This window comes from Pogona vitticeps, chromosome 1 (genome assembly GCF_051106095.1).
Source record: "Pogona vitticeps strain Pit_001003342236 chromosome 1, PviZW2.1, whole genome shotgun sequence".
Classification (NCBI taxonomy): Eukaryota; Metazoa; Chordata; class Lepidosauria; order Squamata; family Agamidae; genus Pogona; species Pogona vitticeps.
In genome coordinates this window covers 103,419,822-103,436,721 of record NC_135783.1, presented here as the reverse complement: position 1 = coordinate 103,436,721, position 16,900 = coordinate 103,419,822, and the positions used below count along the sequence as shown (strand labels likewise).

General features: G+C 40.7%; 1 protein-coding gene across 13 annotated transcripts in view; it reads left to right on the top strand.

The window, feature by feature from the left end:
- Positions 1–16,900, top strand: part of KLHL32 (kelch like family member 32) — a 114,228-nt gene that overhangs the window by 78,427 nt on the left and 18,901 nt on the right. For 11 of the 13 annotated variants that reach the window (XR_013538524.1, XR_013538523.1, XR_013538522.1 and 8 more), the window contains 2 exons: positions 6,348–7,074; positions 13,705–13,763. Coding sequence is in view for 10 of the 13 variants with exons in the window: in XM_078380308.1 (XP_078236434.1) it covers positions 6,348–7,074; positions 13,705–13,763 (786 nt within the window). In the remaining 3 variants the exon portion in view is untranslated. The remainder of the gene's footprint in view (positions 1–6,347; positions 7,075–13,704; positions 13,764–16,900) is intronic. The other 2 variants (XM_072998564.2, XM_020783249.3) reach the window with 1 other exon arrangement.

The following is a 16,900-nucleotide window of genomic DNA, read 5'->3' as shown; positions in this document are numbered from 1 at the left end:
ATAAACTCATGCTAACCAGACAGCCCTGAAAGGTGAAGTCATTGGGAAGTCTTCTATCATTTTGGAAGTCTTCAGTCTTCACCCTTTTCAAGAGTGAATTTTGTTAAAATTATGCCGCACACACACTTAAAGCCTCCACTTGGAAGAAGGGGAGGTGGAAAAACCCTACCTGTGTTTTATAACTCTGCACTGTCAGAACTCATAATAAGTCAAATATTCTTTCTGAGGTGCTCATAAGGGAGGGGGAAAACCTGTAAATTTAAGAGTAATTTCAGATTGTAAATGAAAAAGAGAGGCACGACTGTTCATTTGCACCAATCATGCCTTCCTTTCATCTGCTCTGATTAGGCCTGGTGCGGTTTCATCAAACTACTCCATCACTGAGCTGTCACTCCAGCCGTCTGTTGATTGAAAACAATCAGGGCTCTGATGGCACAATTATTCTGACCCTTTAACTAGAGGCTGCTGTGATAATGAAAGGTTGATTATGATAGTTTGTGCCTCTTTCAGTTTGCCAAGAAGGTTAATTTGGGCATCAGACGGATGTTTAATGGGCGCTTGCTGGCTACACTGAGGTAAATGAGAACGTGCAGCCTTCGATATTGCATGGATATAGTTTGGCTGTCAATCATTGTCATTTTGAGTTTGTGCCTTGCACTCTGGAAATCGCATTTTATTTTTTTTCCTTAGGATTTAATTTATTCTGTGCCCCGAGGAAGTTCTTTCACTCTATGACCTTCACTGTACTTTTTTTTCTTTCCTTCTTCCCCCTCAAATTGTGCTCAAAGGCACAACAGATCTAGCAGAACACTCCCCCCTCCTTTTAATTTTCTCTTTACCTTACAATGGTTGTTTATCACCTGTGCCTGACACTGTAATTTAAAAAAAACGTTGTAGAATAAGCATGTTAAAAATTGTTGTGTGGCTTATTTGCCTTAAATAGAAAGATGTCTCACAGGATGTTGTTGGGGCTGTGTGTGGGAAGTGGTGTATGCTTGTGTAAATGAACTGGTGAAACAGGTAATGTAAAAAAAAGCTAACCGGGAGACTGAAGACTGAACAGGAAGGTCCTCTCATTCTCACTCTGTCTTTTAAAAGTGCCCTTCATGTTTCTTCTTGCACCGTTTCTTAATTCTTCTAATTAAGAATTCCAGATATGCTTCTCATTAGTCCTGCTCTATGTAAAACTTATATGGTACTGCTCCTGCAATGACAGATGATCACTGGGTTTCCCCTATCATCATTATATATTTGCGGTATATTTTTAAATAGCCTGTAGCACTACATATATATGTTTGCACATAGATCATCAGATTCATATTATTAGCTACTATTAGTACAATGCTATAATTCTTCATGGCTAGTGCACTGTTGTCAACTCCATCGATTCTCATCTTTTTATCTTCTTCCATGCCTCTCACAATATGGTCCAGATTTCCCTTCCACTGTATACATTTCTGCCTGCTCTGTGCTATGATATTATTTTCTTTTCCCCTCCTCTTCTTCTCTCCCCTCTTTTCCTACATTCGCTCTGGGTTTATATGGTTAGTCAGTGCCACCTGTTTTTTTAGTGTTATTGTTGCTGTTTTTAATATTTCAATTTTTATTTTTGTTTTCTATTATATGTATTGTAACCAGTTCAGAGTAGTGCTGTGACACTAATGGGAGCGGGACAGAAATTAAATAAATAAATAAATAAATAATAAATAAATATTGCCCAACCTTTGGAAGATATTTTTAAGACAAATGCTAGCTAGAATCATCCGCCTTGGTAGATGTGGGAACTACGTCTGTACAATACATATTGATAAATACAACCTGCATGGAATGATAATCTTTTCCACTGCCACTGGACTGATCCACAAGTTATCAAACAGGGGTCATACTTAGGCCATCATGTATCAGCTTAGTAAGTCTAAATGTGCATAAGTCTTTCCTCCATGTATGTGGTCCCTTCAGCCTTCTTATTGAAAAGTTATGATTAAACTAGAAAAATTCTAATGAACCGTGGTTTCCAGATTTGTCCAAAGTGGGAGGCAATGATTATTATCAGCCTTTGACCAAGACAGGCATGAAGAATTGGAGGGACTCACCACTGTAAGTTTTGCTGGCTGACCTGGTTAAGATGGAAGAGATGGTGGAGTCTCTCCATCTTGACCTGTGGGGGTGTCAAGAAAGAGAAAATGGGATGCAATTATCCAGGCAGGGTAAATGAGCAGCAGTGAGGGTTACCTGCAGCCACAGGGATCAACCCTAGAGTAACTGCTCAAGTTAGTGGCAGGTTCATATAGAGAGACACAGTCCTTGAGATGGCTTGGACCCAAGCCACTTAGGGCTTAATAGTTTAGAACCAGCACTTTGATTTGTGTCTGGAAACAGATTGGCTGTCAATGCAGCTGCTGTAACAAGAGTGTTATGTGATCCCTGTGGCCAGCCCCAGTTAGCAATCTGGCTGCAGTGTTTTGGATCCACTGAAGTTTCCAAACACTTTCCAGAGGCAGACCCACATACAGTGTGTTACAGTAATTGACTCGGGATGTAACTAAGGCTTGTGTCACCACGGCCAGATCAGATCTCTCGAGAAATAGTTCCAGCTGGTGCGCTAGTTTTAACTAGCAAAGGCACTCTTGGCCTCACCTGAAACTTGGGCATCTAGGTTCAAAAACAAATCCAGGATCATTTCAAAGCTGCACACCTGTGTTTTTAGCAGGAGTGTAACCCCATGTAGCACAGGCTGCATCCCTATTCCTTGATCTGCCTTTACTTACTAGGAGCACCTCTGTCTTGTCTGGATAAAATTTCATTTTATTCACCCTCCTTCAGTCCATTACTGACATCCTACACCAATCTAGAGCTGAAACAGCTTCCTCGGATTTAGATGGCAAGGAGAGACAGGGTTGGGTGTCATCCGCATTTTGAACTCCGAAATTCCAGACAACTTCTCCCATGGGTTTCATGTAGATATTAAATAATATAGGAGACAAAAACAGAACCCACAGGCCAGTGGCCAGGGTGTCAAACAGGAGCTCCCCCAGCACCACCTTCTGTGTTCTCTCACTGTAAAACAGTGCCTTCAAGTCCCAACCCAGAGAGACAGGCCAGAAAGATGCCATGGTTGATGGTACTGAAAGCTGCTGAGAGGTCCAGCAAAAATGACAGGGATACTCTTCCCCTGTCTAGTTCCCGGTGTAGATCATCCACCAAGGCAACCAGAGCAGTTTCCATCCCATAACCAGGCCTGAAGCCAGACTGAAATGGATCTAGATAATTCATCTCATCTAGTAACCCCTGAACCGGAGTGCTCTGATAGTTAAGGAATTTAATGCGCCCACCTCTTAGATTCATGTTTTGAGATGGGGCATTTGTATTCCTATCTGCAGGGATACAAAAACGAATAGCAGCACCACAGATGCCTGGGGAAACAACCCTCCCCCCCCCCCCGAATTGGCCGGTCCACTTATTGCTTGCTGCATGGTGCATACAGCTATCATCATTCACATTGCACCAATCATGGAAGTAGGCTGTCTGGCGCCTCCCGACACAACTGAGCACTCCTGCGAGGAGCCAGGATGATGAGTCTCTGCTTAGCTGCTGAGCAGGAGAGTGCTGGTTGGACTACTTCCACGATTGGCATGACACAAATGATGATGGACACATGCACTGTATGGCAAGAAGTAAGTGGCCAGTTCTGGGGAGAGGCTGTGGTATCTTCAAGCACCTATGTTTCTGATACTCATATCCCTGGGGATAGATTACAAATATCACATCTCTGTTCATGTTAGGTTAACATCCTGGCTTGTTCTGAATTTAAGAATCACGTGTTTTTTTTTTTGTTTGAGTGGAATACAATAAAATGTCTAAGTACCGTCTCCTAGTTTAATTGTGTTTCAGCTGAAATTGCCTATATGTGCAGAAAATAGCTGATGCATATTTTAGTGCAATAAGATGAGAAACAATTATCCCAACTTGGACAGTGTGGTGAGGACAACTCACATGCATTTGTCTTCTTTGCTGATGTATGACTTGTTGGTAGAGATGGGCACTTATCATGGTTCAGTGGTTTGACATGGTTTGCCGGATTGAACCCAAAGGTGTTGCATCGTCGCCCCAGATTTTTCGTGCCATCTCCTCCCACGGGCACCCATTCAGAGGAGGAGTCAGGGCAGGGAAACCTGTGCTGCTCCTTCTGATGGGGTGCATGTGGGAGGAGATAGGGCACAGAATCAGGGACACCCACACAATATCTCTGGGCCTGAACTGGCAAAGCATGCCGAACAGCCGAACCACAATAAGTGCCCGTCTCTACTTGTTGGCAAGATTTCAAATTTACATTCTGTAAACATCTGATACTGTACTTCCTTTGTAGTGCTTTGAGGCAGGCAGGTATCACTCCACACTGATGTGCTCCTTTTTCAGGCTTTCCTGTGTTTGGTATGTTTTAGTATATATGCACCATGTGTCTGCTTTCTAGCTGTGGAAATACATACGATATCAGTGTTAAGACCCTATTTAAATGAATTATTCATAAAGATATTTGGATCTCACTTATATAATTAGTTCACTTTCTTTAAGTGAGTTAAGTGAGCAAGGTCCAAATATCTTAATTCACATTCTTCAAATTTCAGGCATCTGTGTCTTGTTGTATGGTTATGGGCCTCTGTCATTGTTCATAATGCAAATAACTCAGTGGCATAGTGGAAAATTTGGAAGTGCAGGCATTCATCATGATAGTTTCCATAGCCAGTCCTTATATAAGAAGAATCCAAAAATACAGGTAGGTGGATTGATCTAGATTAATTAATGAGAAGCAGATGCTTTATACTGTAAAATTAATAGCTCTTAATTGTGTGTTCAAGCTCACCCATCTCCCACAATACTTTGCAGTACAGTATAGAGAGCTTGCAATAATACACTTTCCAGGCAAAATCCAGTTCTCTATTTACTGTATTTACTATTTACTCTATTTATATAGTGAAGATTGCAGCTAAACTTAGATGACACTGAGAGGGTACCTGGTGATGCCATAGTCTTTGCTATTTGGGAAGTCCTGAGATTTTTGACCTTGCAAGTCTCAGCTCCACTACACCACTGGATGCAATAATTTTCAGTTAATGTGTTAGAAATTTCTTAAAGATACTGAAGGTAGAATCTTGAACAATTCTCATGTGAAAAAAAATGGAAGGCATCTAAAGAAACGAGGGTGGCTGCACAAGGGTTTTTTGGATGAGCTGAGGTTTAAAAGGAGCATGTTTAAGGAACAGAAGGTGAAGGGGGGGGGAATCACCAAGAAAAAGTATTAAGTACATAACCCCAGTATCAGTGGGGCTAAAGCTGAGCATTAACTCAGGCTTGCTAGAGACGTTGAAAATTGCTCCTGTACTTGCAAGGTTATCTTACAATTTATCTCATCTATGCACAACATTTTCAAACATAGCGCTGCTCACAAATGTTTGGAGAGTATCCCCGCCGATTAGGGGTTCCAGAGGGACCATCGCAATCAGGGTGGGGCTTCACAGACTTGCCCGGATAGCCACGCGACATCGTAGGTGGTTCGCGAGAACAGCCGAGGGGCGTGGGCAACGGAGGGCTTTTAAGGGGCATGCACCCCATTGTCTGCCTTCGGCCATATTCAGATGTACTGTACAAAACATTTTCAAACATAGTGCTACTCACAAATGTTTGGAGAGAGATCCTTGAATGTGTTGTCTTTTCTTGTCTTAATAAACAATTACAGCAACTCCAACAACTTACCATGACTCAATTAGTATTGCAAATTGCATTGATTGCTATCTTGTGTTCCTTCTTCCTTGTTATTCGTAATATAATCTGGTTTTCCCTCCTTGTGTATACATGTCTGATTCACTGTCTACTGTTAGACTTCTCTGTGCATGTGCAAGAGTCCATTCTTGAACACAGACAAAATGACACACCTGAAAATAGAGTAGTTCTAAACTTAGTTGTGCCTACAGAGCTTTGGATTGTGGCTGCTTATTTTCTGTATAGTTCTAACAGATCAATTTTGGTTATCTGGATTTTGGTTATTATGAAAAATGTCAACATTGCTGTGTATTGTTATTTCCCATTATGCAAGGTAGTTATCCCTTGAGTATTCCTTAACACAGCAGTGAGTTAACAGTCAACACATCCCTATCGTCATATATAAACTCTACAGACAGTCGTAATTATTTTAGGGCGGATGAAGGGGATGTTTTTATGTATGTAGCAGATGAAATTTGGGAGTATAATTTTTTGTTGATCAGTTGAGTAATGCAGATATATAGTTCTCATGCTGAATTGTGGATAATGCAGATAATTTCACTTTTTGATTTGTTTTCCCTCGCTTCTAGCTAGCTGTCAGGTGGCTGGAACACAACTGCCGTTATCAGTACATGGATGAACTTCTCCAATATGTTCGGTTTGGGCTTATGGATGTGGATACATTGCATACAGTAGCCCTTTCTCACCCTCTTGTCCAAACTAGTGAAACTGTGATGGCACTGATCAACGAGGCCTTGGTGTATCACCAGAGCATCTATGCACAGCCAATTTGGCAGACCAAAAGGACAAAACCTCGCTTCCAGTCAGATACTCTTTACATCATTGGTGGGAAAAAGCGAGAGATCTTCAAAGTCAAAGAACTTCGGTATTTCAATCCTGTGGACCAAGAGAATGTTCATATAGCAGGAATGGCAAACTGGAGTGAACTGGCACCCATGCTGGTAGGAAGAAGCCACCACTGTGTGGCTGTAATGGGAGACTTCCTTTTTGTAGCAGGTGGTGAGGTTGAACATGCGACTGGCCGCACATGTGCTGTACGGACTGCTTGTAGATATGACCCTCGTAATAATTCTTGGGCTGAAATAGCTCCAATGAAGAACTGCCGAGAACATTTTGTGCTTGGAGCTGTTGATGAATACCTCTACGCAGTAGGAGGTAGAAATGAACTGCGTCAAGTTTTGCCTACAGTTGAGCGATACTGCCCCAAGAAAAACAAATGGACTTTTGTTCAGTCTTTTGACAGATCTCTTTCGTGTCATGCAGGATATGTTGTGGATGGTCTTCTCTGGATATCAGGTAGAAAATGACATACACACACAAGTTTTTCGCATACAACTTGGATGGACTGGTGATAAAATATTGAAAATAGATTTAATTTAGGGTAAAATGTCTGGAGAAAGTTGGGCCTAGCTCCCATACGAAAGCAAATCAGGTCAGAATGAAGAGTTGGCAGAGTGAATATAATGATTATGAGCAGTGGTTTCAGTAAAGTTTGGTATTCAAGTGATCTATTTTTCTCAGTAACTAAAATTCATTATAAGGGAAGGAAATACTCAAACACCATTCAGTCAGTTTGCCAGGACAATTTTCCTTTTCATATTTGTGTCTTCACAGTTTGGCAGAGTCTCTGAAGGCAGTAAGATCCATCATTATTCTATGTCTTTTCCTGAAAATAGAAGTTAAAATTGAACACAAGAATGGGAGAAGGGGATGGACCGTGTGTGAGGGAGAGAGTTCTTTGTATGTGAAGTTGATAGGATTAAACTGGTTTAAATCCAGGTATACCAAGTTAACTCATTCTGAAGTAATTAAACTGAAAAATATTCCAAGCCTCATGAATCTTCTGCAGCATTGAAGTTACCTTGCTGTATTTGTATACAAACACACAAACCTCTTTGTTGCTTAAACAGCACTGGGTAACTGGTGTATAGTCAAGTCAAGGCCATGTAGGCCACACATGGGTTGTGGAAGGATTTTATTTGTTTGTTTGTTTGTTCGTTCATTCATTCATTTAACTTTTATATCACACATCTGGGTGGCATACAGCAAAGAACAAAAACACACAATAATCGTAAAACACCAACATAATAATAATACAATAACATAATGAAATGAAATGAAATGAACTAACTAAATAAAAAAGACAGCTACAATTAAACAAAACAAACTCTCATATTATCTCAAAATTCCAGGCCTCAGGCCTTTCTTGTGGTACGTATTGCCTTTAGCTTTTGTTATATTTATATACAACCTATTTGCCCAAAGCTTTACCTGTCATAGTAATTAAAAAAATGTGCTGGAGGGCAACATGAGGGAGAAGGCTCTTCTTTTAATGGCCTGCTGTTCCCTGTAACCACACATAAGACAGGTTGGCCATCCAGATGTCTGAGGGAAACCCCAGCAGCAGCAGCAGCAGCAGCAGTAGTGCATGAAAAGCAACAGCAGCTTGCACCTAGCCTTCAGTGGCACAAGGGTGGGCAACACTGGCTTCGCCCGTTGTGAGATTCCCTGACCAAGCCTGCCTTCCATCACTGCCAAATTTCCTGTGGCAATGGCAAAAGAGAAGCCATCTATCTTTACAACATGGCTTGTAGGGCCCATGGTGGGGGTAGTGTTGTTGAGTTGAATTGAGCTCCTAAGAGCATGTTCTGGCTTAAAAGTAAGGTAGCCACTTCCTACATATCTTGTTTTGAAATGGGAGGGGTGTAACCTCAGTAGATTTGGAGGGCTCATGTGCCTCCCAAAATCCTAGATGTTGGCCCCAATAGGAAGAACAATAACTCAGTCATTTGCATTGGATCAGAATATGTATATTTTAAAAATTATTTTACATGCGGAACATACATGTACTCTCTCTTTCTCACTTATTTCCCTCGCCAGCACAGAGCTTGAAACACTACTTGTAAAAATAATTAGGTGCCATTAGAGTTCTAAGGCCACCAAAGTAATAATCATTATAGTTGCAGTTTTTTAAAATTAGCTCTTCAAATTAAATTACTTTTCCTTAAAATTACAAAAAAGCTACCTTTTTCTGTTAATAGTAGTTTTAGTTATTAAAAACATCTGGATATGGCAGCACAAGGTAGGTAGCATTTGAACCATGTTATATTTATCCGACACCATTTAGTGACGTTACACCCCATAACTATAAAATTTTTGTTGTTTAGTCGTGTCCGACTCTTTGTGACCCCATGGACCAGAGCACGCCAGGCCCTCCTGTCTTCTACTGCCTCCCAGAGTTGGGTCAAATTCATGTTGGTAGCTTCGGTGACACTGTCCAACCATCTTATCTTCTGTCATCCCCTTCTCTTCTTGCCTTCACACTTTCCCAACATCAGGGTCTTTTCCAGGGAGTCTTCTCTTCTCATCAGATGGCCAAAGTATTGGAGCCTCAGCTTCAGGATTTGTCCTTCCAGTGAGCACTCAGGGTTGATTTCCTTCAAAATTGATAGGTTTGTTCTCCTTGCAGTCCAGGGGACTCTCAAAAATCTCCTCCAGCACCACAATTCAAAAGCATCAGTTCTTCGGTGGTCATCTTTTTTTATGGCCCAGCTCTCACTTCCATACATCACTACAGGAAAAACCATAGCTTTGACTATGCGTGCTTTTGTTGGCAAGGTGATAAATAACCTTAAAAATATTACAAAATAGGAGTGATACACTTCATAACATTTGTAAAGTACCCACACCTTTATTATTGAGAAAAGAACAAATTACAAGTAACTCGTTATTTATAACTAGTTTCTTATAAGATTTTCCTGGCCAGAAAGATAGATATTTTATTTCTTTTATTTGTCTCATTCATATCACCATTCTCCTGATGAGGAGACTCAAGGCGCTTTACAACTAATAATTACATAGAATAAGCATCCTTCAGTCTCGAGAGACTATGGTAACATGCTCTGAATTGAGTGTCCCCTCCAGAGCATGAAGCCTGGGTAAAGTAATATGGAGGATAGGCTGTTACCCAAGCAGCAAATGCCCCCTCTCCACATTGAAATGATCCAATGGAAAGGCAAGAGCCAATACAACTGGTCCCAGCAACATTGGCAGAATGACACGAACTGCCTTCGGGACTCCAGCTGCGGATTTTGCCTGTAGGTTAACTCCTGAAACCTTTTCCATGAGTGGATATAGCCACAAGGCAGTGGAGGTTTGAAATCAGAGTTTTCCTTCCCTAGATGGGCTGCCTTCCATGGCTGACGAGCCCCACCTACCCGAACTAATAATTAAAAACACAATAAATTATACTTATCCTAACTTATTATCTTTCTGTCTTATCTGCAAACCTGTCTACAAACGACACATGTGCAGAAAAGGAAAAACCAAATACAGTGGTGCCTCGCTTAATGATTTTAATTGGTTCAAAAAAACACATTGCTATGGGAAAACATCGCTAAGCGAAACACGTTTTCCCATAGAGATGCATTGAAAACTGGATAATCCGTTCCAATAGGAACGGATTGCCATCCTTAAGCGAAAATCGCCATAGGAAACATCGCTAAACGATACAATGTTTTCCCCATTGGAATGCATTGAAGCCTATTCAGTGCATTTCAGTGGTTTTGCGATGTCCGTTTTTGCAATTGTTAAAGTGTCTTAAATGTTCAAAAACTATTTTAAATGCTAGGAATCGTTAGTGCACCTTCTAAAACGTGTGCAAACTTAATTTGGCTTTGTTCTGATTCTTCGTTAATTTTTGATGGTTTTTTTCTCCCCCGTTGGAATGCATTGAACCCGATTTTGACAGCTGTCAAACGGGCACTTCAATGCATTCCAAGGGGGGAGAAAAAAATTCACAAAAAATTAACGAAGACTCAGAAACTGTTTAAATGCTTGGATTTGTTAGAGCACCTTGTAAAACGCGTGCAAACTTAATTTGGCTTTGTTCTGATTCTTCGTTAATTTTTGATGATTTTTTTTCTCCCCCATTGGAATGTATTGAACCCGATTTTGACAGCTGTCAAAATCGGGTTCAATGCATTCCAATGGGGGAGAAAAAAATTCGCCAAAACTTAATGAAGACTCAGAACAAAGCCAAATTAAGTTTGCACACGTTTTACAAGGTGCTCTAACGAATCCAAGCATTTAAAACAGTTTTTGAACATTTTAAGACACTTTTAAAATTGCAAAAATGGACATCGTTAAGTGAAACAGGGGACCCAAAACGCATTCACTATGTGAAGCATGGTCCCGAAATCGCTAAGTGAAAATCGCCCATAGGAAACATCGTTAAACGATGCGGAAAATTCTTTAAAAAACCCCATCACTAAGCGAATACATCGTTAAACGAGGCAATCGCTAAGCGAGGCACCACTGTATAATTCATTTCATAGGGGACAGTTCTCCCTGAACCTCACCTCAAATCAGGACTTTAGTGGTAATGTTCCATGAAGCAAAATCACAGGTCTGGAACACTTTCCACATGAAGTTAGGCAACTGTTGTTTAAATTTTTGCAAAATGGAAGTGGCAGGATACCACTGAAATTAGCATACAGCATGTCTTAAAATAGGCAAAACAACATACTCACATGTGCACAATTACTGTGGGGATACTTGTGCTAATCCAGCAACAATGCCTAAGAATATAATGGTGTTTAGAAAAGGACTCATGGCAATAGACGGCAAGGTGCTCCTTCCAAGGCTAAGAACAAAAGCAGAACAATGGTATACTGTGTTGGTAGGGCATTTGGGGGCACCAAAACATAGGATACGATGCTGGTGGACCATTGTTGCAAAGTACTATAGTTTTTATATTGTACAGTTATTTATCCCAGTAGTTATATAAACTTAGCCAGCAATCAGCAAACCACAATTTTTACATTTACTGATGCATTTTTTCCAGCTGCATTTGAAAGCCTATGAGCTATTTACAGGTTGCTTGACTTCTAAAAGACTTTATTATAGACTCTATTTTTAAATGCATCCTGATACCATCTCTCTCCTGGCATTACCATTCTCTTTCTCCTTTTGGAAAGCAGCACAGAGAAGTTAAAGCAATTGCCTTTTTGATTGTCCCATTTTATGATGGAGAACATCACTTTTTTCTGATACCATTTAAACTTCTATTTCTCCACTTTTTTTTTTAAAAAAAGACATTTTATTTCTGTTCTTCCATTGCCTAAAGTATGCTTAAAGTGGTCGCTCAAAGGGGCATGATGGGCTTGTTAAATGTGAATTTGGGTAGGATTTAAAGGGGGAAAAACACCCTGAAACTTTCATTATAGCACATCAAAGTTAGGATAAACTTGGTTTGCAGAATTGATGCTGATAGGAAATGGCATAGTTAATGGCAGATGAATCTATAGAAAGCTGTTAAGATGCATATTATCCCCCTGGGGAGAAGGTGGAGGGTGGAGTGGAGGAGGGGGGAAGAGAGGGGAGATCAGAATTGCCAATCTATAAAATATACTTGTTGGCGGGGAAGGCATTGAGTCTCTCTCTGCAAAGGCAGTGATTGCAGGGGGCAGCGTAGCAGCATGTGGCAGCCTAACCTAAGAGCAGACAAATCAGCTTGATGACTTTCAAAGCCAAGAATTCTGCTGGAGGCAAGGGTATTTGATCTAATGGAGAGGGGGAGGGATTAAAACATATAGAGACTGTTATTAATTCCACTCCTCTTTTTGTATAGTCAAATCTGTATGCAAATCCATAGCATCTCATTTTGATAGATGAATATATATATTTTAAAAAAAGATGAGATGGGGAAGGCAGGATGCAAAGAGAACGTGATGGTTCTTATGTATTTGAAAAACTAAACTTGCAGACAGAGAGGATCCTAATTATAATGAAATGCACTTTCAGGTCAGGGTTTCATTGGACATTATCCAGCAGGAACGTGTCTTGTGTAAGCACGATTGGGCTCTGTATAAGTCTTATTTATTAGAGGAAATTTGCTAGAGGTTACCCTTGATTCGGAGAGAAAACAGATGAAGTTTCACTCATGTGTTCTTTAAAATTAGTAGAAAATAGTTTGTATTCTTTCAGCCATACTGTCTTTGGGACTGTTTTTTCTTTCGGTCCCTCTTAGCTCTCAGACCCTCTTCCCTTGTGTTCGCCCAGTCTCCCTGCTTCTGCCAGTAGCTTTAATTTTATCATATCTGTAATACTTTCAGACGTGTTTCCCTAGTCCAAACTGACCACTAAAAAGCCCTCCTTAACATCTCTTTCCTTTATAAACGTCTTTTGCCCACCAAGCTTGAACAGGCAGCCCAAAGCAAGACCCCTCTTCCGAAAAAGTGTGACTGAACAGAACTTTGTTCTCTTCTTGACAACATCATCAAATAGCATATGTTGCTACTGTAAATACTTCTATCCTGGTTAGTGTATTTGCCTGATAAGCTTTCTATTGGGTTATGGCACAGGGGGAGAGATTAATTTCTTTTTCCTTCTGCTGTGCTTCCAATACCTTCTCCCTCTCATTCTGCGTTTGCTGTTGTTGTTAAGTTGACCAAATAGAACTTAGCCTAATGTATGTTTTGCACCTGTCTATATGTAAGTGCTGTGGGAAATGGTGCATGAAAAAGCTGCAGTCCTCTTTAAAGCACCCTGCAGGGGAAAAAAACACATATTATGTTACATTGAGGAGGGCAAGATGGGTTTCCAAATAAGGTTGGCTTTCAGTTCCCATTGGCCATGAGAAATTATATGTGATGGGTGGGTGTGTCCATGGGTGCTTCACAAGAATGTGAACTATTTTGCACAGCAATGGTTTGAGGCACTTGAAGCAGCATTAGCTGATGATTGTCTGGTTACTGGAAGAATGAGAGGACTGGGAAGTGGAACCTGCCAGAAGTCATATGTTCTGCAAACAACGTGGCAAAAAATCTGCAGAATGGTTTCCTAATAGTAGATAATATACAGTTTGCTTTGATGTACTTTGAATTGTGTTTACTTTTCATGTAACACTGTAAATATTTATTACAGGAGGCGTAACAAATACAGCACAATATCAGAACAGACTAATGGTCTATGACCCTTCACAAGTAAGTTTATGTACTACAGATATTTGCTTGCATGAAGAAATCTTACAGCACACAGTCCAATTATCACCACACATTGCCTTGTCTCATGATGGGGGAACCCACTTTCCCCCAAAGTAGTCCAGTGGGCATCCCCACAGACTCAAGGCAGATTTGGTCTCCCCCCAGGCTCAACTATGTTTGGGTACAGCTCACTAGAGCACTCTTGGGATTGGTGTCCTTCTGCATTGCACATTTTTCAAGCTGCGGGTTTCTAATAACTTGCATACAATGGAGAAAGAATGTAGCTGGAAAGAGATAATAGGGACCTAGGAAGGGCCCTTCTACAGAGTCAGGCCACCTTGCCCAGTATTGCCCAGTCTGACTGGCATTAGCTCTCCAGGCAGGATACCTTGCATCCCTGGTGGTCTCCCAACCTGTCCCTACATAGTGTCTAAAATTGGACAGTCTCAGGTGCGTTCTGGGTGGTAGTGGGGTGCAAGGAGGCCCACCATGGATGGGCAACTTTGGCAAGTCTGCAGTGTGATTTTATGTTCAAGAAACTCTTTGGGAGCCACAAAGACCACCAAAGCACAAAAATGGTATGTGTGGTAGTGGTGACAAAAACAAAACTCCAGAATACTGGAAGTCACTTCAAGTTCAAAAATTATTATTATTATTATTATTATTATTATTATTATTATTATTATTATTATTATTATTATTATTATTATTATTATTATTATTATTATTATTATTATTATTATTATTATTAAGTCCAGTGGTGGCCTGGAGTATGTTTAAAATGTGAAGCATTGCTGCGAGAGCAATATTTCACTTTGGGGGGGGCATGAATGACCAGATTCAGGGGGCACAAAGATTGGGGGGTTGGTTGAAGGTAAGCTCCTTGCAGTTTGGGCTGCAGTTTGTCCATCCCTCAGGGTAAAGACTGTTCTGCCTACATATCCTCTCAGGACCTCATCTATTCTATTTCTCTCTTGGGGAGCTCTCTGCAGATGGGATGTTTTGTACCCTTGTGTGGGGTATAGATTATATGTAAGAATTATGTGTGTGCATTGATTGTTTTTAAGTCTTCTGCTGAGATGAGCATCTTGGAGAGATCTTGCCTTTTCCAGCTCAGTTCCTTGGGATTCCGTAACTGGAAGTCCAGTTGGAGAATTTATAAGCACAAATGAAAAAAAAATTAAAATAAAAAAGTTCACCCCCCCACCTGAGTTAGATTGAGTATTTTTGTGCACTTTTCGTAGTTCAGGATTTTGAGAAAAAACTGCATGTTTTGTGCAAGAAAGCTTTGTATTTTGCACAAAGTAAAAGGTTTCCAATGCAGAGCACCAGAGTTTCACATAGAAAACCATGAATGCTTTTGCTGACAAAAAACACTTAATTTTTTTTACTGTTCTGCAGTAACAAAAAATCATGCAGCAGTTGCCAGTTTTTTCCCCAGTATCAGAGAAGATAAAATTTGCATGTACTCCACAAAACTCAGCTGGTGACTTGGGGTCAGTTTCTCTCTCTCACTCTGACCTACCTTATAGGGCTGTTGTACAGATTACATGGGGAGGAAAGCTGTGCTGCCTGCAGCACACGGGAATAAAGGTACAGTAGGATGTAAATGTATGTAACAATTTAATTATAAAAGTGAAATCACAGTGAAGGCAATGTGTGTCTTATTCTCCACTCACCCTTTGTGTAGTTGTAAAAATCATGTTAGGTCGAGAGAGGGCTGGGTTTAAATCTTCACACAGCCACAAACTCACATGGTGAGCTTGGTTAGTCATTCCTTCTCAGGCCTCCTCTTCACTGCAAGGGCTTTGTCAGACATGGTCTAGAGGGGCGGGCTATACATTTAATAAATAAATAAATAAAGAAAGAAAGAAAGAAAGAAAGAAAGAAAGAAAGAAAGAAAGGGATCTGGAAATCACCTCTTAAGCTCTCAGACAGAGACATGGGACACAAATGAGGTTAATTTTCAGCTCACACAGAAATAAATCTGTAAGTCTACAAAGTGCTAAAACTCTTGTTTTTCTTATCAATATAGTAGTAATTTATTTACATGAAAGAAGTACATTTGGTGGAATTTCCCATGTGGTTGGATGTACATTGCACTGCATGTATGCCTCCATGCTTCCATTCACCATCACTGGAACAGACAAAAAATGCAGCATGTCATTTTCCTGCATCCCTGCCAAGAATGTCAAACGGAGTCCTGGAAATATACAATGCTGAGATAGTATATCACAAGGCAAATTCCACCATATTTCACTTCTTTTAAGTACTGTACAGCAGTGGTCCCCAACCTTGGGCCTCCAGATATTCTTGGACTTCAACTCCCAGAAATCCTAGCCAGCAGAGGTGGCGGTGAAGGCTTCTGGGAGTTGTAGTCCAAGAACATCTGGAGGCCCAAGGTTGGGGACCACTGCTGTACAGTACATAGATATTTTTGTTCCATGTTTCCTTCTAGGAGCTCAGGGTGAAGATGATATACATGGTTTTAAATCCATTTTATCCTTAAAGATAGTAATAAGTTTGGTGGCAGGAATTTCCTTTTGAGTTACTCTAATTTCTCACTCCTGCCAAACATGGCACATTCCTGCTTCTCACCACAACTTGGCAGATAAATGGTGATTTATGGCTTCAGGAAAAGAGCTTGAATCCCTAGTACAGTAGTGACCTATCCTTAATCCTGTGTTTATATAGAAACACAAGTTTCTTCTTTGTGGTCTCTGTGAATCTACACTAATGGGTTAATCTGCACCTGTGCAGAGGTTTCTAGAATCTTCTAGAGCTTAACACTTGTTTGCCAGGACCGCCCCCTAGTGTTGTGGTCTGCCCGTCCTGGCTAGTGCCTCAGTTCCTTTTTGCCACCGCTGAGGTTCCTTCTCTCAGACAAGCTGCGTTCACCCCCTGCTTTGAAAAAGGAATTTTCTTGTTAAGAAATCTTCGGATAGTGAGATTTTTTGTTATTCCTTCCTTCTGCCCCCCGAATCCCCTTTCTTTATTTTTTAATTTTTTATGGCATCCTCTGGACTGTTTAAACGGTGCGCTTTGTGTCCCAATAAAATGCCATTCACCGACGGCCACGATTCCTGCCTCTTTTGATTGGGCGAAGCTCACCAACCGGCTTATTGCCCTTTTTGTAA